This window comes from Thalia democratica, chromosome 5, assembly GCF_965202585.1.
Source record: "Thalia democratica chromosome 5, ktThaDemo2.hap1.1, whole genome shotgun sequence".
Classification (NCBI taxonomy): domain Eukaryota; kingdom Metazoa; phylum Chordata; class Thaliacea; order Salpida; family Salpidae; genus Thalia; species Thalia democratica.
In genome coordinates, this window is record NC_139169.1 from 72069429 (window position 1) to 72092017 (window position 22589).

At 27.5% G+C, this 22589-nt stretch overlaps 1 protein-coding gene across 4 annotated transcripts; it reads right to left on the reverse strand.

Annotated features, from left to right (window-relative positions):
* Positions 1–1327: 1327 nt before the first annotated feature.
* LOC145835560 (septin-2-like) lies at positions 1328–22175 on the reverse strand. 4 transcript variants are annotated; one of them, XM_082943213.1, is made up of 15 exons: positions 22099–22175; positions 20067–20153; positions 19521–19880; positions 18045–18149; positions 15226–15288; positions 14681–14728; positions 13505–13770; positions 9094–9214; positions 8193–8403; positions 7596–7730; positions 4006–4225; positions 3353–3498; positions 2926–3015; positions 2679–2727; positions 1328–2406 (listed from the first exon to the last, which is right to left on the reverse strand). In XM_082943213.1, exons 1-15 carry the CDS (start codon positions 22115–22117, stop codon positions 2341–2343), a joined length of 1986 nt encoding a protein of 661 aa, XP_082799339.1. In that variant the 5' UTR covers positions 22118–22175; the 3' UTR covers positions 1328–2340. The 4 variants fall into 4 exon arrangements, with proteins under 4 accessions (XP_082799339.1, XP_082799338.1, XP_082799337.1 ...); XM_082943212.1 differs by having other exon boundaries at positions 2926–3035; positions 3355–3498; positions 19518–19880; XM_082943211.1 differs by having other exon boundaries at positions 19518–19880.
* Positions 22176–22589: the final 414 nt, after the last annotated feature.

Below are 22589 nucleotides of genomic sequence, written 5' to 3' on the forward strand. Positions count from 1 at the left end.
TATGTTAAAAATATTTATAAATCTGTTTTTATTTTAATATTTCGTTATTTATCTCAGCACTTTTGTAAAAGTATTTTAGATGCATTGTTCGATAACATTTTTTAAAAAGTACATAATTTAGTTAAATTTCATAAGTTGTTCATGACGGTTTGATATTTTGAAAGTGAAAGTATTAAAATATTATGCTAAAGTGATTTGTTATCTAAGTTTAACTGTTTTTTAAATAAGTTGATATAAAAATTTAAATCATACATATAATTTTCGTTGCTTTTAGCAGATTTTAAAATAGATTTTACGTATTATTTAACGAACTTAAGTTTATCAACTTCAAAAGGTGACCACGAAACTAGTTGTTTTGTTCGAGACTTCATACATTTGCAAACAAACTTTTCTGACCATAAACATCAACAGATAATTTCAAATCAATCAGTATTCCAGTGCACTTGCAGATTTTCCCAAACAGTCATGCAACTAGATTTAATATATGATCAACTTTAAAAGTTTCATTGACATATTTCAATTTTTTTAGTTTTTTATAGTAAAACTGTTTAGTAAATCAGAACAAATTGTTGTTTTGTTTGTTTTATACGTGCAAAAATTTGTAATGTATCTTTATTATTTAATTTAAAATGTAGTAGTTTAATATTGTAATGTTGTTAACTTCTGAAAAATATTATTAATTTAAACTGCAACCAAGGATTGCCAAAATTAGATAACTTGGAATAACTTAAAAATTTTTGATGCTTTAGCTTGAAATGTTAGGATAGAGTAACTTTTAGTAAGTTATTGTTTTTATAAGATTAACCAGTATTAATTCTGCCAAGAGTTATAATAAATATAGAGTTATAAGTACTTAATAAAAATTAACTTTAAATTTTATGCTTGAGAACCTTGGTAATTAATAAATTTATTCAACATTCTGAAATACCGCTGAAAATACTTAGTTTCCATTTGGATCCGGATCTTTGTTTAAAATTAGTATTTAGCCGGATCTGAATAACATTTTTTAAATTAGGATCCGGCCCGCTGAGGAGATTTTTTTGAATCCGGCCCGTCAATTATTTACGTTGCCCACCCTTATTCTAGGAGTAAAGTGAATAAAAACTCCAATTTAAATTTATTTTTCCAATACAAGACTTTATTAAATTGTATTAAATTAGCTAAAAATTATATAAAAACACACACAATTTCCAATAGGAACAGTTTATTTTGAATAAAAATTAACTTGATAATTTTACATTTTTTAAAAGAGTACAAATATTCAAAGTGTAGGCTTATCAGAATTTAAAAAAATTGCTATAAAGCAGCGAAAATGTGTAAAAACTCACAAAAAAAATACTGTTTATTTTCAACCAACATCAACAATGGTGCGAAAACAAAACGGACAATGTTGAAATTGAAAGCATAGATAGAACGAAAGCACTTGGTCGAATTTGTTCACTTTTAACACCGGCAGCTAACATTTGAACTTGACTACATTTTTGTCACTGTGAGACATGTATTGTGACAAAACTTCATTCGCAACTGCACTTTTTTAACCATTATTAACACACATGCAAATTCATTTGATAAACCCTCCGCCTGGACTTTGCGACAACTCATTGCTTTTTTAATTGACTTCATAAATGGTCAACCAAAGTAAAATGGTAAACTATAATGCCTTAAAATATCATTCTCCTGATTAGTGACTAAATTGAGAAAAAACATGGATAATTTTCATAAAGTGATCGATTACTACCAAGGAATTACATATATAAATCCACATACAACCGTGTTCTTAAAAATAAACATACACAAACTTTTTAGAAATCTTCGTCACACACATCACTTGCTGTCTAAGAAGAAAGTACAAAAGTGAAACCACTGTTTAGTATGACTGTGCTTGAGAAATTGCAACAAATTTGTCAAAGAAAAAAAAAACGAAAGTTTTGTTCAGGAATTTCATTCAGGTAAGAGAGACGGTCTGTATAGAAGCACCGCGTTTGTTAGTAGCTTTTACAGGTAAAAAGTTAACTTTAAAATATTTGATTCTGAATGCTCTTTTAAATAGAGAACTTGCCAGGTGTTAAGAATAGCGAGTAGTTTGGAAGGAGTTTGCAGCAAAGAGAAATCATATCAGACATCAAAAATACTTATAAAAAGCAAAAAAAAAGCATTATTAACTTGGAATTACTGACATGATGTTTAAAAACTGCTTATAAAACAAAAGAATAAATAGACAAGTTAACAAAAAAGTAAAGGTGTTCTTCAAAATATTTTTCAACGTATTCATGAACCAATTCAAAGTGAAGTTCAATTTAAACGTAAAAAGTGAAGAAGCATGAATAAATCTTGATATTTTTAATTTTTATTTTGCTGAATCACCAATCTCTTCATCGCTTCCAGTTGTTCCTGCATGCGTTGGATCTGAAAAGTTAATAAGTTTGAATATTTCATTCTCTGTTTTGTGCCAAACAGTATTATAACTATTTAGGTTATTTTAATATGTTAAAGTTAAACAGCTTGGTTGTAACAAAAGTAACATTTAACTGCCAATTGGTAATACTAGATGCCTGTGTAACAGTTGTAAAAAGTCACATGACAACAGAACCTTTTATAAGTTAGTTAAAAATAATAACTTTGAAATATGATGAAAAGTTTAAGCTTTTTTTAGAAAAAAAACTTAAAAATGTTCTAACCTCGAGATTTTTGGCTTCGAGAGCAGATGCAGGGTCCACAGGAGCGCTGCTGTTGTTAAAATTTTAATTAATATTACCATGAGTAAGTTGGCATGAATAAAGCTGATTCAATCAAGTTAAGATGTCAAAGTTATAGTTTCAAAACTTCAAGTAAATTACACTCAACTTAATAATACTGTATACTGAATGAATATCTATGGATAACATTCTTTTTTAAAGGTAAACTAATATTCATTATCAAACTAACAGCTCGGGATCTTCGTTTTGCAGCTTGTCTGCTCTGTACTTCTCGTACAGAATGTCGTGCGTCACCTCCTGCAGATCCTGCATGTGGGTCCTGATCAAATAAAAAAATAACTGTTAGATATTTGTTGATAATCTAATAGATGTATATGATAAGTTTAAAATTTATTTTGTCGAGAAGTAACTTAAAATACACACAAAATATTTACATAGTAATGAGATTTCAAATTTTATCTCATTTGGTTATAAAAAAATACATAAATCATTTAATTCAAATTTAATTAAAAAACCAGCCTAAACTGATTACCGACAACCAACATTGGTCAGCAACAAACTAAAACTAACACCAGTATTATAAATATAAGTTTGAAATAACTTTAAATTTTATTTTGTGGAGAAACGACAACAAAGCAAACAAATTGAAAACTAACACCAGCATTTGACGCAGGTGAACGAAATCGGAATGCTTGCCGTCTTCAATTTCGATGATTCCCCACGGGTATTCCCTGGCGCGAACCTTCCTGCCTTCCTTCTCCACCAGCGTCGTCGACCCCACCACCGCAAACGGAACTTGTTTCTGCGATTTGATAATTTGTATAACTATAATTAGATTGTATAAATTACTTTATCACTAAAATATTTAATGTAAAAGCCAAACTTACATTGACGCTTTCAAAGTGTTTTTGAGAACCGTTTCAACTTTTATAAAACTGTTATTCCCTCGACAAAAGCATGGAGAATAAAAAATATAAAAGTTCAACTGTAACATCAATTTGCAAACACGTATTTTTCATAAAACGAGTAAAATACTATTCAAACTAAAACATTCAGCATTTTCGCTTTCAAAATTTGTTTTAGTGTTTTTGAGAATCATACCAGCTCTGATTAAAATATGCATTACTCTCCAGTTACCATGAAAAATTAAAAAAGTAAACTAATTTTATTCTTTAGTAGCACTAGACTACATAAATTAACAAATACTCATTCAAACTAAAACCTTCAGCAAGTTAGTCTACCGTCAGGTTTCGATTCCTGAGTCTAACATTGCACAATAAACAATATAATAATAACAATAAAACACTACCTTCAGCAAGTTTGTCTGCTGCTTGAAAGCTTCGTCCTCGTCATCGTCGGCGTCCGGGAGGCAGTAGACGCTGATGTCGTTCCTCGCCACGTCCTCCATCACGTTCCGCTTCAGCCGCATGAGCTCCTGCTTGGTCAGCATGTCCGCCTTGCCGATCACCGGCACGATGTTCACTTTGTCGTGCACCGCGCGCATGAACGCCACGTCTAATGGTTTCAACCTGTGTGACGTCATAAAGGTTGAAACAGCGAAATTTGGTTGAGTTTTACGTTGGATCAACTTAATGTGTTGATATGTGGTAAGAGTTATGAATGTTGGTAGTCAGAACCTTACAGACTTTATTTTTTTTTTTTAAATATTAAATATATAACATTTAGTAATAAAATCAATTGAAGACGTAAAAAGTACAGTTTGAAACAGATTGTGGTAAGAGATTAAATGTTTTTTTGAGGATAAAGATGTTAATTTTGGGCAAATAATGGCTTAATGAGAAAACGTTAACAAAAACTGTTTAAATAGCTAACAACTAAAAAACTAACTTATTATTTTCAAAACAACTTGTAAAATTTAAATGTCTGTCTATTTGAAAAACAATATAACTTTTTTTTGTAACTTTTTTTATAAACTTTTCTTGCTTTCAAGCAAATGAGTATCATAGTATTGAATTCAAACAAGTTTTATTAAACAGTAAAAAAGCATCATTTGGATGAAAACTTTTTATTCTAAATTAGTGTAAAAAACACTTTATACACATTTTTGTGTAAATAAACTTCTGTAACGTTTATATATTTATATAAAAAAATTAAGAACAACACATATAAAAATACTTATATAAATAGTTGAAACATTTAAACAGCCAAAACCAAAAACTTCCTTCAAGTTTTTTATAAAAATTATGTTTTGAATATATAAAAATAAAACTTCAAGTACTAATAAAAACAGTTTAACTGTATAGCAGTTACACGAGGTTATTTTTAACATGATGTTTTACCGCCTGTGAAAAGCAAACAGATATTTTCACAATACATTTTGTTTGCTGTACAAACAAAAACTGTCTGCTCTACTTTGTTTAAAGAGAAACTTTTCGACTTACTGTAAAACATATGATCTGGTCATGAAAAAATTATGGATATTATTTGAGCTTAATGTTTAAAAAATTTTGGAAAAACCAGAAAATGTTTAATTTAATATTTGAACCGTGAAACGAAATTAAGTCTTAAGTAAACAGCAAATTAATCTGTATAAATATTCGTATAAAATATTAAACTCTGAAAATACAGAAAAATTTCAACATAATTTTCAGGAACAACAAGCAATGCATTTTAAGTCGGCTGAAGTCACTATGTATAACAATACCAAGTATTGAAACCCAAAATCTTATGTTTTTCTTTACAAAAAATTTAGACTTAAAAGTAAATTGCTATGCTTCAACAACATTTTCATAATATTCAATTTATTTAAACTTGTATTCATTAACTAAACTCCTGATTTAAATTAAAAAAATAACAATTTTGACTTTTTTTAATTTTAAGGAGTAGTGTTAATAAATGTTTTATATGGAGTTTTTTAATTTATAAGAAATTGTTTTCCCGCTTAAAATAACTTATTAAGACACAAAATTTGGCTTTATATTAATAACTATCAATTTAGCAATCATCATTTATAAAGCTATAATATAGTTTGCAAGATAAACTAATTTGCTATTATAGAAATATGAATTTTAGCCTCAACTTATCTTTTAAGATGTACACAGCAAACAAAAGTTTACTGATGATTAAACAAATGCGTTTGTTAATGCTTTCTGAACTGTTTAAATTTATTTTAAAGTAATGTTTGCGTAGCAATTACCAAATCGGCTGACCACTTTACCTTGCCATTAGTGATTCAAAATATGCTGGAATAATATATATGTTTATTTACTTAAAAATCAAACTTGCAACATTTTAGCAAAGGTAGTTTTAATATACACCATATTAATTTTGTTTGCATAAATTAGATTCTGTTTAAATTTAAAATCTTATAAATTTCAACTTTTATTGCTACGTTAAAAATCGTAAAAATTATGATGAGGTGTTTGTTGGCTTTTTTTAGAACTTTTTAGAAAAAAGCAAACAGACCTTCAATAAATCATTGTTGAGAGAAAAATCAAGAAGTTTAAACAGTGCTGATTTAAGAGAAAACATCTGCAAAAGCTGGTTTTTAAAATACCTTTGATTTGAGCTCCAGCTTAAGCCTTGAGTGCTTTCGAAATCAAATTGATTAGATATCATTAGACCCTTGTAATTAGGGGAAACACAAAGAAAGGGTGAGATACCATTCACACATGAGTTACCTTCAAAAAGACCTTGGTAATTGTGACCGGTTTTGATCATTTAAAACTATTAACAGATTTTGTGATTTGCAACTGAAGTTTTTCGGTGTAGACCAACTTGAGATGGGAGTTTTTTTAATTAAAATTAAATTGAACGTTATATTGAAATTGCTTAATTGTCACAGCATTGGTAACTTCAAAATATTAAAGAAGTAAAAATATTAAAGCACTACCGAAACATGCTTGAAAGGCACATTTAAAATTTTGATTTTCCACAGAGCATCATTTTGGCGTTAGAGGACTAAATTGATAGAATGGAGAATTTCTTTCCTGATGTGACGGATTGCACTAACGTAGGGGAATGTGGAATTATTGTTTTAGTGAATATGTAAGTGCAATTATGTGTATTAGCAAACGGCGCGTTTTCTTCCAAATATTATACTTTACAACTTAAATATTTTAAAAGAACTGAACCTTTTTGACAAACTACTTGGAAATTTAAATTTTCAATAAATGAAAAACATGGTTCTTTTGAATATTACGTCACTAATTGCTTTTCTTGTATCAATTTAACAAGCTTTTTGATGAAATTGACAATTTGTACAACCTTTTATTTTTTGTATAATATACATGATTTAACTTTTTCTGTGTAAATTACTAGATACTTTAAAGGGGTAAAAAAGTTTAAGGAATTTGTTGAGATACAAGGCAACAAAGAAATTAGTTCAAGATTCTCCGTAGGCAAAACGCAAACAAAAGTTATGTGAAAAATATTAAAAAAATTAAGTATTAGTCTACCACTATTAGCAACCGGTTTTCAAGCAATCGCGTTCAAAGTCTTAAAAAGTTTTTAGCTACCTTTTTTATTTAAAACTTATTTTGTCATAGCATTTATAGTTAAAAAATATTTTCTATATGTTTCTAATTTTTACCTTAACTATTAAGAAGTAATTTATCAAGTAAACTATTAGAAACTTGAAGATGAAAAGAAATATTTAGAGAAAAAAAAAGTTTTACTATAACAAATATTTCAAAAGAACTTTTTTATATTTAACGCTTTTTTTTTAATATTAAATATAATGGTTTTTTCAATACAATTTTGTTTTTAAAGAGTTTAATCTTTGTTTTGTTAGTTTTTTTTAAACATGTCGCCTGCGAAGATTTGTTTGTAATATTTAGAACTGGAAAAGTTTTTTTGTAAATCTGGTCTGCTGAACCACTACACCAACAGTTAGAAAGTCACTGTTAGAAACCTCATACAAGAAACAGGGTAACTAACCCCCGCGAACTGCTGGAAATGAAGTAGAAGCAGCAGTGCACCCTGGTGTCCGTGATGTGCCTCCTGTTGAAACCTCTCTCCTCTTTCAGGTAGGCGTCCATCTGCGCGCTTATGTACTCCACTATCGGCGTGTAGCTGCGTGAATGTTTATCGAATTACAACATTGTTTTATTCTAAACCGGGGTTTCCCCTGTGGGTCAAACGGTAGGGGGCTATTATTTGAATAGATAACCTGGAGGTGATGATGAGGAGAAAAAAAAAAGTTTTAGGCATATTTAACATAAGTTTTTTTTTATTGATGGGTGCCATAGCTTCATTTATTTCTTCATAGGCGGCTTATGAAAAAAAATTTTGGGAAACCCTGATGTGAACCATCACTTAACCTAATGCATATCAACTAAAATAAAACAAACACAAACCACTTGGTTCAAAACAGATCATTCAATTCAACCAACCACTTGGTGCTGTCAAGCAATTAATTAATATTTTTTAACTCTATAAAAACTGGCTTGTAGTTTGTACTTCAAGCTTTCATATAAGGTCCAATGTTATTTTAAGTGTCCCCTATGCCCTTATACTAGTTTATATTCAACCAACCACTTGGTGCTGTCGAGAGCCCTGCCGAAGCCGGGCGTGTCGACGATGTTCAGCCGCAGCTTGACTCCCCGCTCCTCGATGTCCTCGCTCCTCACCTCTATGCTGCACGTGCTCTCCATGCTGTCTTCGATGTCGGGAAGTTCCCTGCCCTGATACATGTTGGTCAGGAACAGCGAGTTGACCAGGGTGGATTTGCCCAGGCCGGATTCGCCTGTTGGTACGATATAGAATTAAATTTACCTTTTTTATTGTGAAGAAATTGGATTTATTTTGAAACCAAAATTTTTATTTGTTAAATGGTTACTTGTTAGTCTTAGCAATTTTATTTTAAAGAAAAAAATAATAATTTTAACCTTTTATCTCTTAGCTATCGATTGTAGTAGACATTTTTTTTAGCCCGGTGAAAAATATATTTTACATTACTGGGGTTTTCAATTACGAGCTTTATTGTACTTCACATAATTTTAACTTAAACTAAAGCATCATGTTTTATAATTTAAAAAGCTATGCAAAACTGTATGTGCATAGGTAATAATATTTTTTGATTTTACATTAAACAGTAGCAATAAATATAAAAAAAATTTAAATAAGAATTACCTTGCTTGGAAGTTTACCAAAAAACTAAAAAGTTGTGCTGTAATAGTTAGTTTTTTAATACTTTTTTCTTATACTCCTTACATCATTCTTTAACATAAAATATCTTATATAAAAATACTGTTTTTGAATATATTTTAACTTTTTCCAAACCCAAGTTATCAATCCCAAGTTATTTATTATCTATAACCAGATTAAGCTATACTCAATCATAAACACATACCAAACTTACAACACAACTGACACAAACTAACTGCATTTTTTATCATTAAAAACATACTCAATTAACAAAAACAAGCACACATACCGGCCACCATGAGAGTGAACTCGAAACCCTTCTTGACGGATTTCCTGTGAACCTGGTTGGGAAGGCTGGCGAAACCCACGTACGCCCTGGACGGTTCCCTCTTCACACCGCCTCCGCTTGTCTGTAATGTGTAAAAAGTATTGTTAACTTGCTTTATATATTTTTATTTAAACAAAAAGTAAAATCTATTTCAGCTAACGCTTATCAACTACTTTTGTTAGCAACTAATTTTATAAATAAACTTTGAGTAAATAAACAGTTAGAGGTTTCATAAGAAAATACTCAATTAATTTATGCAGTTTAATAATTACTGTTAGTTCAAGTTTTATCAATGTGGTCGTGTGTTTGTTATTGAAAAATAATAATAAATTAGAGTGAAAAGCAAGCTTTAAAATTATATAAGTTTCTCAGGTGTATCTTTTTTATTTACCTGTACTCTGTACAATATATCTATCACCTACATTGGCAATTTATATTATTTTTAACTACATTAACATGCTTGTTGATCGTAATCTACATTCTTCTTAAATTGAAGTAACTGTAAACCAATAAAAAAATAATATGTATTGAAAGTATTATGTCATAAACTAAAAAATCTAGCAATCAAGAGTACTTATATTATCTTTATGACATTTAAAGTATTAAATTTTTATAATTTTAAAGCACATCTAAAGACAATAAGTTGGGTTTTTTGACATAAACTTTAAAAGAAAATATTTAGCTAGAAGCTTTAGTTAAAAGTTATGTTTTTCTCTAATTACATGCGTGATAGACAGATGAAAATATTTACACAAATATTATCTGAATGAGTAATCCAAAAGCAATCTGCGTAATGTCACGCAGAAAAATTTTAATTGTAGATGGGTGTTGCAACTTTTAAATATCAACTTTTTTGTAGTAACTTTGACAACAATTTTTAAAATGTTAGCTAACTCAATATAAATAAATCTTCGTTTAATATAGCTTATGATAAATTAGTTAAAACTTTTTGAGTACTGATTGTGAAGTATAAAAAAATTTATTATTGATATTCAACTTAAATATTTAATATGAATACCAATTGAACTGTTTTTTAAACATTTACTTGTTAACTCAGGCAGTTTTTCAAGTGCTAAAACAGCTAAAAAGAAACAAGTTTAAGTTAATAATTTTTATAACAACATGTATTAAAGTTTATTGCTTTATTACTTTTATTTATGTTCTAATTTATCTTAATTTTATTCAACTAATTTTTCAACTTACTTTATTGACTTGCAAAGTATTCATGACCTAATTCAGTTTCTTGATTATAACACTTAATCAACTTTCTTTAAATAAATTTAATTTAATTGCATGATAATAAAATCAAACTATAAAAGAGCTTATAATTAGAAATTTTATCTTTTAATTTTAGAACGCTTATCTCAACAACTTAAAAAGACTAAAAAAGTGTTATATAAAGTTGTTATTTGAATATACTTTTCTGAAAAATAAAATACAAAAACATATTTTTGTTTAAACTCTGAAAGAAAAATTCTGAAATGAAAAATTTAAAATAAAATACCTGCTGACCAGCTCATAACTTATACAGACATTGTAATAAACAACAACTAGATAAAGTATTACTAACAAAAGAAAATTTACATTAGAAAAAAAGAACTTAAACAACACTAATCACATAATCACTGATTAACAAATCAATCACTTTTCAATAAATTAAAACAGCTATAGAGAGCTTAAACTACTTAAAAGTAATTAGCATACTGTTTTTTAAAGCTTTAAATTCACATTCAACTAGACTAAACAAAAAGTTTCTTAATGCAGTTTGGTATGTTTCTATTAATTTTTCTTTCAAACTTTCTCACTCTAGGAAGTTGCGCGAGTGACGGTTTCCTTATTCGGTTTCTCCAATATACTTTTTCAAATACAAAATGTTGATGACTGCTACCTTTCTTGAAAAATAAGCAGTTTTTTAAGTGCTTTCATACGCTGCCGCAAAAGACAATGGCTTTGAAACTTTTTTCTTTCTGAAATATATATCTTCGACAGAAGCACTTGCAAGCTCTTTTGTTGCTGAACTTTTATGCTCTATTGTTTATAAACTTTTTTTCGAGTTGCATGATTATTATAAGTATGTTTGAAGACAAGGGTGTTTAGTATGATAAAGTAATACATGACATATATATTTTTATTTATCATTTGATAAATTGTATTGACACAATATAAAAATTATTACTGTTGAAAATATCTGTTTCTGAAATTGAATAACTTTTTTATTGGAGATCATACAAAACATTAAAAGTACCTTTAATTATTTTCTTAGGGTTTTTATAATCTCGTATCTCAAATCAAAAACTATTCTTTACTTAACTGCCTAAAAACTTCTAATTTTTTTCTAAAAGTTCTTAACTGAAGGTTATTAAAAACAAGTGCGTTTAATTTCAATGCATGCTCGTCAAAAGTTAAAACTGAATGAAAGGTGTTAGTGCTAAACTCAAGTAGCAGTAGCTCTTTTTTTTATGACGACACGAGCAAAAAACACGATCATTGTGACGTAATACAAGACCTTATTTGGTTGTAAACAGTTCGGTTGTGATGGTTACAACAAGATAATCAAGATAATCTTTTAATGCTTGATTACAACTGCTTATAGCATGTATCAATACTTTAATTATGGGATTTGTTGTTTAAACTCATCAAGGTGTCTTGCTGATGTCAAAACAGATTAAAATAAAATTCGTTGTAAAAATTTGAATTTTAACAAACTTTTTTTTTTCAACTCTCAAAAATCAAGCTAACTTGTGCTGTGAAAATATCATTACTAAAATGTATTAATGGAAAAAAGGCATGTTATTTATTGAAAGTTAATAAGCGGTCTATTTTCTAAGGTAAGAAAATGTAACACGTTGACTCTTTTGAACTTTAAAAGATGTTTTGTTAACACGTACAAAGCAAAAGAGTTTAACAAAAAATCGTTGTTGAAATAATAGATAAAAATAACCTTTGTTTGAACCAGTCACAAAGTAAAAACCTTTTTATTAAATGACAACTTTGTAAACTTTGTTGAGCTGAAATTACTTTGAACTCAAAGAAAACTCAGTAAAAAATTATTTCAATACTATATCATAAACACCTTGATAAAAAATTATATCAAATAAAGCTAAATTGACAATTACAAGTTAATGCAAATGTTACTTCTTATAATTTTTAAAGCATTTATAATCAATTACATAATCTGTTACAAGCTTTGTACCATCTAAAATAGTATTTTTATGAATTGAGTAAAATAAAAGTGGAAATGACTATTTTATTTCGAAGTTATTTACTAAAAAAACAAACCTTAGTTTAATAATGACAAATTAAACCAAAACATCAAGGATGTTTTTATAAAAACATGACCTTCGAAGAGTACTTAGTAAAAGTCAATCAGAATTATTTGAATGACAAACTTTTTTAATTTCTGATTGTATTTTGCAAACAAATATCCCAAATCTAAAAACTAATGTCACTATACTTAATTTTTCTAATTTCTATATACCTAATTAACAACTATGTAAATAAGACTGTTTAATTATAAGAGTTAATTATTTTATTACATGTTAAATCCGTATAACAATATGAGCAATAAATTTAATAAATTTTAAACTTATTACAAGAAATTTTGAACACGTATTATAAACATTTTATGCATAATTAACTTTAAATCGAACATTTTTGGCATTTGCGAATTTTATATTAAGGCAGCTGTATTTGTACAGAGGTCGTGTGTATTGCAATTTGCTTTAAAACCGCTCTCAAACACCATTCGAAATTGAGACCATCGAAACTTATTAGTGGGTTTTAAGTGCTGTAAACCAACAACTCAAATAAACTTTTTATGATGTAAAATACTTTTACAAACAGTCATACTGATTGATTAAAATCTTTAAATATTTTCTATCTATAAAAAGCGCTTAATTTATTAAAGTTTACAGTATTTTTGTATTAACACAATATTACATTTTTTGTTAAAACACATTAATGTTTAACTTAAAACAAAAGTAAATTGTTTGTAATATTTAACAGCAACTTTTTGTTAAGTTTATCACTTTGTGAAATTTAATAAAACACAAATTAAAGTCTAATTTATTTAATTAGAAAACTATTCTTATGTAAAATTAAGAAAAAAAACAAACTTAAAGATAAATGCCTATGTTATATTGTTTTGCAACAGTTTAAGTATATATTTAAATAACGAAATATTAAAAACATAAACTTACTAATTGAAAGATTGTTTAAAACTATGATAAAATAATATTTTCAATATTTTTTTAACGTTTCAATTACAACATTTACTGCTTAGTGCGACCAAACTTCTTAAAGTGCAGCTGATTTTTTTTACAGAACTGTTTTTTTTACAGTAATTAAACTGTCATAGAAAGAAAAGTCTCACCAGATTTTTGTTGACGGCTTGCTGAGGCGTGGCAGCAAACGAAACCTCGTTCTTGCTTTTGATTGGCTGCCCATCGTCGCAACTCTCATCCTGATTGGTCAGCACCGTCCTCGCAGCGGGCTTGGGATTTTCAGCTCGTTTGGCAGGAACGGGATCGGACATTCTGGCCGTTTCGGCTTCCTGCGCGGCAATTTGCAGCGTCTTCTTCTTCCTTTCTATCTCCTTGCGCTCCTCTCGCAATCTCCTGCCTCTTTCTTCGAGTATTCCTGTGAAAAAGTTTAATATGAAATTAAGGTATACTATCTAAATCCACCCGCGTTTAAAATCCATTCGATTGATTTTTTTTTTTTTTCTATGCATCCTCTTTATTTTTTGTTTATTTTTTACTATCACTGTTACACCTAACCCTTACCCTCGATCGTTAAGCGGTTCTTGAATTTGACTTGGTGGATTTTGATCGGGTGGATTTTGATCGGGTGGATTTTGAATGCGTCCCGAAATTAATACACCTCTACATTAGAAAAGGTGAAATAAAAAAAATAACTTTATTTTAATAAAGTTTGTTGAATGCTTTGAAGTTTAGTTTTTTCTTTTTGAATAGACCGACATCCGTTAAAATATTTTCGTTTTTCTTTTTTTATACCTAGAACTTTCCATGTTAATTTAGTAATTTTACGTACAATTTGTTAGTAACAAATTATTTAATTTTAAGTTTTTTTAGTTAATATAAAAACTTAAATATATAACGACTAATGAAATATTTTTTACTTAAATTTATTAAGTTTTTTAACCACTAATGAAATGTAGGAGGATAAAGTCAATCAAAAATATTGATGTAAACTTTATACATTTTTTTAATGTTAAGTAATCAGAACATAAACTTTTATAATACTTTGGTTATGCTTCGTAAAATTGAACTTACAATTTATGTTAACACAAGCAAAATATTTTATAAAAATCTGAAAATAAAGTTTTCTACCTTTAACTTTTTTCTTTTAATTTGAATAATCTACATTTAAATTATGTATTGCAGAGAAATAGTTTAATTTAATTTGTTTTTAATGATGTGCAAACATACATTTTTGAAAAAAATAGCAAAAGTTGAAGTTTTAAAATCAGTGCTTTGTAAAGTTGTGTTTTTTCAAGTCACTTTGAAAAAAAAAACTATAATCTTACTTCTGTTTTCTTCTCTTGACAAGTTATCTTCAGTTTGGCCTTTAGAAGCTAAAAAAACAATAACTTCAGTTTAGATAATTTAAAATCTAGATAATTTTTAGTTTAACAATTAAAACAAATTTAATGGTGCTGAGTAAAAAAAAATACTTCAAACATGAAACTTTACTATTAATTGTTTACAAATATTACAACAAGTGTTTAATATATAACTTTGTTTGTTTAAAGTGGCTTTTTATATAAACAAGGTTTAATAATGTTATAAATAGAGCAATTCAAAACAAACACAATTTGATTATATGTTTAAACGATTAATAAAAGTGTTAAAACTTTTCTAAAGTTAGAAATTAAAAAATTGGTTTCACTTTAATCGTTTATCATTACAGCAAATAAAAAATCTTTAACATACAGTATTTAAAACCAAAAATTAATAAAAATATGTATTGAAAACATTTTATCAAAACTTAGAATTTTTACCGAAAACAAAAAGTTAAAACAAGTAAGTGTTTTATAATGTTTTGAAAACAGAAATCTTAAAGTATACTTACTCTTATTTTCTTCTTTGTTCATTACGGCTTCGCTTTCCTTAAATTCTTTTTTACTGTTGGAACCTGGAAAGTTTTTTTTTTTTTTTGAAACTAGTAAGTATAAATTAAAACTGTTTAACTATGTTTATGAATAAATATTTTAAAGTACAGATTTTATCAAATTAAAAAAAAAAATTAAAATTTAGACAACAGCATACAAGGAAATCAGAAAGTTTAATAATATAAACATACTAATTACTTTAAATTATATTTTATTAATCCTTTGAGTGTACAATAGTTTGAATTTTTTTCTAAAAATCTTTAAGGAAGTATAAAAAGTATTGTACTTAAAACTCATTTATGTAAATAATCAAACAGTTTTTAATCTAAACTAAAACTATTGTTACATGAATTTGCTTTTAATCTACAAGGAAACTGATTTTCTCAAGTTTTTCAATCACATATCTTTTAAGATATATATAGTAACCTAATTCTATTTTTTACTGCAAAAGGTTAAAAAGAACACCAAACATTTTTTTAAAGTGGGCTAAAAATATATTCAAAACATGAGTTTAAAATTTTTAGATTTTTAGTAAAACAGCTTTATAGTTGTAAAAAATTGAACACGTAATATAATTTATTTTTTGTGCACACCTAAACAAGTCCTGTACAAGCACTGAAATTCATTTGAACAATTAATCACACTTATCGCTTAACCGAAACGACGTATTTACTGAAAACATCTCACATTTTGCCATGTGCAATTAAATGTGCACGAGACAGCGAAATAACTCACAAACACGTCATAATCTTTCTGTGTGAGCGACAAACTTGCGAACTAAGTCGAGGTTGCAAAATCACAACAAAATGTTTATGCGTAAACACACACAAGCCCATTGTTATGAGTGGCTTCAAGTGCAAGTGCTTTTCGGTTCAAATGTGTATTTCACATGAACGGAGAGCTTGTGATTTATTTTTATTATAGCTAAGCAACCTTGCTTACACTAAAGTGTTTCACATGCGAAAATCTCGTGCTCACAATTTTTTGTGGAATTCAAAAATGCCAGCACTTTTTATTTGCGCGAAAACTCGTGCTTGGAAAATTTATTGGAAAATATTCGGTCATACTTTTCATTGTCCCAAAAATTTTATTACTTAATTTTATTGAATTTTTACCTTACCAGCTGCACGGTACTGTACAGAACTACTTTATTACATTTTCTTTTGTCCTGAAAACTTGAGGAAATTCGTGAAGGCGCTCAAAAATTCATGAAAAACAGAATTTTTATGTCAAACATTTACGTGTAAAAACTATAAAGCACTCCTGGCGTGATTACCAAAGAAAAAGGGAGCACTTGAAAATTTTTTACAAAAAATATTTTCATGAAACACTTTTTTGTAAAACACATCAACACGATTAAGTTTTCACAAAATTGTCACACCCGAATTTCAAAACAAAATTAAACACTCATACTTTCTGTTTAACTTTTTAATTTAAACAAAATTCTTTTCTTAATAGTTTATATAAAACATTGAATATAACTAGGCAAGCTAATGTTAATTATTTTTATCACTCTTTTCACCAAGTATACCTTTCGTAGTTTTAGAAGAGCTGAGTTTTATTGAGAATGTAGACTTGACTAAAATTTACAATATTTTTACTTAAAATTAAAATATTCAACATCTGTTAGATTAATATTTTTAGTCACTAACCTTTTTTTACATTCAAAATTATATTCAGACTAAAACTATTTCACCATATAATTAAAATTTAAGTATTGATTTTGGGTACAAAAAAAATTGATTAAAACATACTTATACAGTGTTACTTTGATACCAAAAGAGCTTAAACTTGTAAAATAGAAATTTGTAAGAAAGGCTTCAGTTTGTACCTTGAAATGTTGTTTTTAAGCAAATTAAATGGTTACGGTTCGGCTCTATAAAGCAAAATTATATAAACAATATTTCTAAATACTTGAAATGCTCGAGCCTAAAACGTAAATAAACTGGATTTTAAAAAGTATTGTTTTTAAACAAAACTATGTACTACTTGATGTATCAAAATGTGTTTTTGAAGTTTTTCAGGTTTTTGGAGAGATAAATTACTTGTTAGTAACTCAAAGCCACGATTTAAAATGCAAAATTGTAATTTGCGGGGCAATTTTAAACAATCACAATGAAAAAGCCGCCCTATATACCCAATTAATTACCGCAAAGTCAAGTTTATTTTCTTATCATCTAAATATTCTCTTTTATAAATTGGAAAGTTTACAACTATACACATGAAATGTTGCCATTTACTTGAATAGACTTTTTTTTTATCAAACTTGAGATTCTTTTCATTTTTACAACTTTGAAATACTAATACAAACTTATATACAATATATTGAAATAATGCTATTGAACATCATTTTAAAGCACAACTTGACAATAATTTCGAAAAATTTTTACTACATTAACTATGTTACTTAAAAAAGTACAATAAAAACTTTTGAAGTTTAACAGCTCAATTATTTTTCACTTTACAAAAAATTTTACACTCACAGTTTCTAGACCTTTACAACTTAAGATAAATTTACCAGTTTATTTCGTTAACCTTAAAAATATACAATAAAAACTTTTGAAGTTTAACAGTTCAATTATTTTTACACTTTACAAAAAATGTTACACTTACAGTTATTAATTTACAACTTAACATAAATTTACCAGTTTATTTTGTTAACCTTAAAAAAAAAACTCTTTGAAGTTTAACAGTTTTTGAGTTTAACAGCTCAATTATTCTTACACTTAAATTTTACACTAACAGTATTAAGAACTTTACATTTAAACATGTGACTCACCAGTGGGCGCAGTACTGGCCACAGAAGATGTTTTAGATGAGCCACCTTCTTTTTGGATCGAGGCGCTTTTCTGTTGCATTATCCTGGTGAACAGCTTGTTCTGATCTAAATGTACATACTGTGTGTTAAATTTTAAATTTTTACCTTATTCAAAAAGTATTTAAAGTGAATATAACTTATATACTTACGTTACTTAAGTCTTATTTTTATTGTTAAAGTATTTAAATAAATTTTTATAATTACATAAAAAAGATTTATAATTAAAAAAATATTTTTTTTAACTAAATCTAATTTTCATGTTTCTATTACTTTGTAGAAAATAAGTAAAACACTAGTGGCACAACAATTTTTTTAAGAAAGCTACAGCTCAAACAAGTTAGGTAGCTTATTAGTACACATAAAAAGGTAATTGCTTTATTCAAACAACAAAAGCCTGAATTTCAGTAAAATCCACAAAAAAAAAACTATTATTAATACTAACTTTAAAATTAACATTAAAAAAAACATAAAATATATATAAATTAGATTGTAAGCTTTACAATTTTTCAGTCCTTTCACAATCCTAAAACTCATAAGAATTCTCATGACAAGCTAGAATATATCGAATTTAAATAATAATCATGCTACAAATAAAAACATATAAACTAATATGAAACTGATAAAACAATTTAAAACATACACATATAAAACTTTCACAGTCTACGATATAACTGAATGTAACTAAAAATAAGAAAAAAACATTTACTGTTGACAACAATGGTTTCACATTTACAAATTTACATATCCACTGTAACATGCCGGATTTTAGCTTGCAAAACAAAACATTTATTATATTCACTGCACTTACCTTAATGCATAACATTTTCCAGCCTTTCAAGGTAATAAAAATAATAAATTTGTCAATGTTACGTATTATAGTAACGCCTGGTGAAAACTGAATATTTAAACTTAAAGTTAATTATTAAATGTAAAACAGTTAAGAAAATATTCAATCAAAATGTTCAAGGATAGACTAACTCCTGAATTCTACAGTATAATTTAAGTTTTTTTTAACAAAATTCTTATATTACACACTTAGTATAATATTTTTTAAACTTTGCATATCAGATAATCGAATTTCTTTTGTCTTTTAATAAATAAAACTTTATAAGTTTTTCGATATTGCAGCTTCATGTAGTGTGTAACATAAGTTAATGCCTATTTTCATTTCTTATACGTTTGGTCAAACAAAAAAATAAAAAATTACGTATACTTTTCAATCTTAATGGTCACTCTACTTACTTTTCAACTTTGAACTTTAAGTTACTTGAATATCACAAGTTTTAATACTTAAACTACCAGCATTTTAGAAACTAATCTCAACGTTTTATTAATTTAAATTTAACATTGAGGTTTAAAACATGAGCATAACTCATACTTAAAAATATCCTGTCAAACAAACAACAAAAATTTCAATCACAACATGCAACTAACTACCGTCAGCATCCCCGCTCGCCAGGCTCTTACTAGCGGCATGACCGCTTTTACTTGCAATTCTCCTCATTTCCGCCTCCCGGCTCCTCCCCTCACTCCTCAGCGGCTTCGACGGCGCCACCTTCTCCGGTTTGGACGCTCCGTGGTCGCTCTTACCACTCGCTGCTTGCCTGCTGGACGACCTTGGGTGCGCGTTGCGCTGCATGGGTCTCGGCGATGAGTTCTGGTCCCTGGTGGCCACCTGGTCCAAGCTGCCGCCGCTGCCGTTTCTTTGGTCCTGGCGCCTTCTCAGCGCTGCCAAGCCTCTCGGCCTGCTTGTGGAGCTGCTCGGCGACGGCTGCCTTTGCTGCGACCCCAGCGCTTCTGAGAAAAAATATTAAGAGTCAAAAAAGTAATTTAGTTTATAAAACAGTTTAAAAAGTTTATTATTGTTCATAAAAATACATTTAGCCGAAATTGTTTTTAATTTAAAACTAATGCTTAAAACAGTTTTCTAAAATGATGCTTAAAAGTTAATGACAAAAAACTTTTATAAAAAATTAAACTTACCATTGAAAATAGCTTTTCTCTGGTCAATTGACAGCTTTGACATCTGTCTGTGCGTTTTGAGCCTCTCTCTTCTATCACTGAGTGATTCTGTGATTACAAGAATAAAATTAAACTTAGTTTTGTAAAAATAATTTAATTTTTACTATACAAGCACTTATGGTCACAGTATAGATTGGTAGCAAATACTTTAAAAATTAATACTCAATATTACATATCACATTAAGAATATAAACAACTTTAATAAAATAAAAACCAACACATCACTTCTAGACATAAGCAACCTGTAAGAATATAAGTGCAATACTTTATAAATGTTTAACTTTTAAAAGTTAAAATTTAAACAACTCATTCACATTATAACAAAATTAGCATGCAATGTATCAAAACTGTTAAGTTATTTTTATGATTAAGTTGTAAATTTTAGCAGGTAGTTACCAAGTAATATTTTGCTTTGTTAAAAATGCTGTTGCCAGAACTATTAATAGCACAAACATAGTACCAAAAAACCTTTATATACTGAACAAAACTAAAAAACAAGCTATACAAAACACTAACAATTATGTTTAGTTGTGTATAAAATAAAAATTAATAATCTATATTGGAAAAAATAAAAGTATTATATTTGACAAGAAGTTGTAAAAACGAGTTTTAAGATATAACTTTTTAATAAATTCTTATTTCAAGTATTTCAATGCAACTTTTAATCATAAAACAGAGAAATAATTATATTAAGTGCAGAAGTTTAAAAATTTACTTTAATAAGTCAGAACTGTTTGATTAATAGATAAAATTTCAAAACTATCTAATTGCTTTAATACAAATACTAATTTAATTATATTTTTATCAATTTGTATGTTATAGTTTTTCTTTACGAGTATCAAATCATTGTCTTTAATAAACTATACTTAGTACTAAATGTTTGTTACAACAACCATAATTTGTTTTACTTTTTTGACAGTTAACTTTCAAATTGACCCAAGTAGTTTAATAAATAAAATAAGGACTAAAACTTTAATATGGACACAGCAACATTGTTTAAAAGTAGCAAGACTTTTAAAAAACACCAAAGACATGCATTTTAAGCATTTAGTTTAAATCATAACAAAAAAGTCATAAACCCTTTTTAGGTCTTTGCAACGTAAAATAATGTCTTTCATCCATTTTATATTCAATAAAGTTTTATCATAAGTTGGAAAATAAAAAGAAACCTTATATAAAAAGTAAAAACAAGGAAATAAGTTTTTAGAAGGTGAGCTTATCTGGATTAAGCAGATGTGCATTAAAATAACAAAGAAATAAAAAGTAAAAGCACAGGCAAACATTCAAGAAATAATTAATAAAAACCATTGATTATAGAATTAATTAGAAATGTTTTTCAAAGGCAAAGATTTATTTATAACCAGAATATTTTTCAAAGTAAGGTTTCATTTATCAAGGCTACCAAATGAAAAAATGGCTTGTGGTAAAAAATATTTTTAACTTTAAAAACAAGAAATGTGCACAAAAAGAAAACAGAAAACAAACTCATGTAAGAGTTTCTAACGTCCTCTTCATCTTGCTCTTCGAAAGCCCACCTCTTTGCCTCTTGATTTCCTTGATACAGAAAATACAAAACAAATTGGTTAATTACAATTGCTGGTAATTTGTTAATTAGTAGTTCTAAAGCTAGGCATTTAGTTTACACAGCTGTACAAGTTAGAAAAGTTATCAATTGTAAAATAAATTATGTTAGCTGATTACAAAGTGATTATGAAAACAATGTCACAAATTAGTATTAGTTAAATTGACTGGAAGTATCATAAAACTTATTTAAATCTTTGTTAGTCAATACTTTGTGATTATCTAATTTTTAAAATTGCACAAAAGCTTTATATCACAAAACAAAGTTTTAAAAAAAGAACAAAAAAGTAGTCAACGTGGCTAAAAAAGTTTTTGAAAAATTTTCCATTCTAACAACAAACTAATTTCTTTATTTGAAAATAAAAAAGTTTTTGTACATAGAAACAAAAAAAGTAACAAAAACTCAACTCACTGTCATCCTTTTGACTCATGTTGCCTTGTTAGTACTTTGTTAGTGGATTGTTTAGTTAAAAGCTTAAATTATATTCTGAAAAAAGAAGTTGGATTGCATAACTGCTCTTAATTAATTAAAATTAAATTAACAGTTTTAAATTAAATTACAACTTTTAAAATTTTTAAGTATTCTTAATTTGTTACATTTCCAAACTTATACATATTTAATTAGAAATTTAAAACTGTAAAATTTTGTGACTTGAAAAGGATACAAAGCTTTTAAACACTCACATTTCTACTTTACAAATGTTATAATTTGTTTCTTATCAAACTTAATCAAAATGTTATTTATTAAAAAATCTAAATAATCTTGATTAAAAAGACACAAAACCATAAAGTTTTACATAGGTACATTAACTTTAAAAAATATCCTTAGAAAACTATTAATAAAATAAACATAGCAAACTATAAAACATTTGGTGGATTTTCAAACAAAACAATGTTATCAAG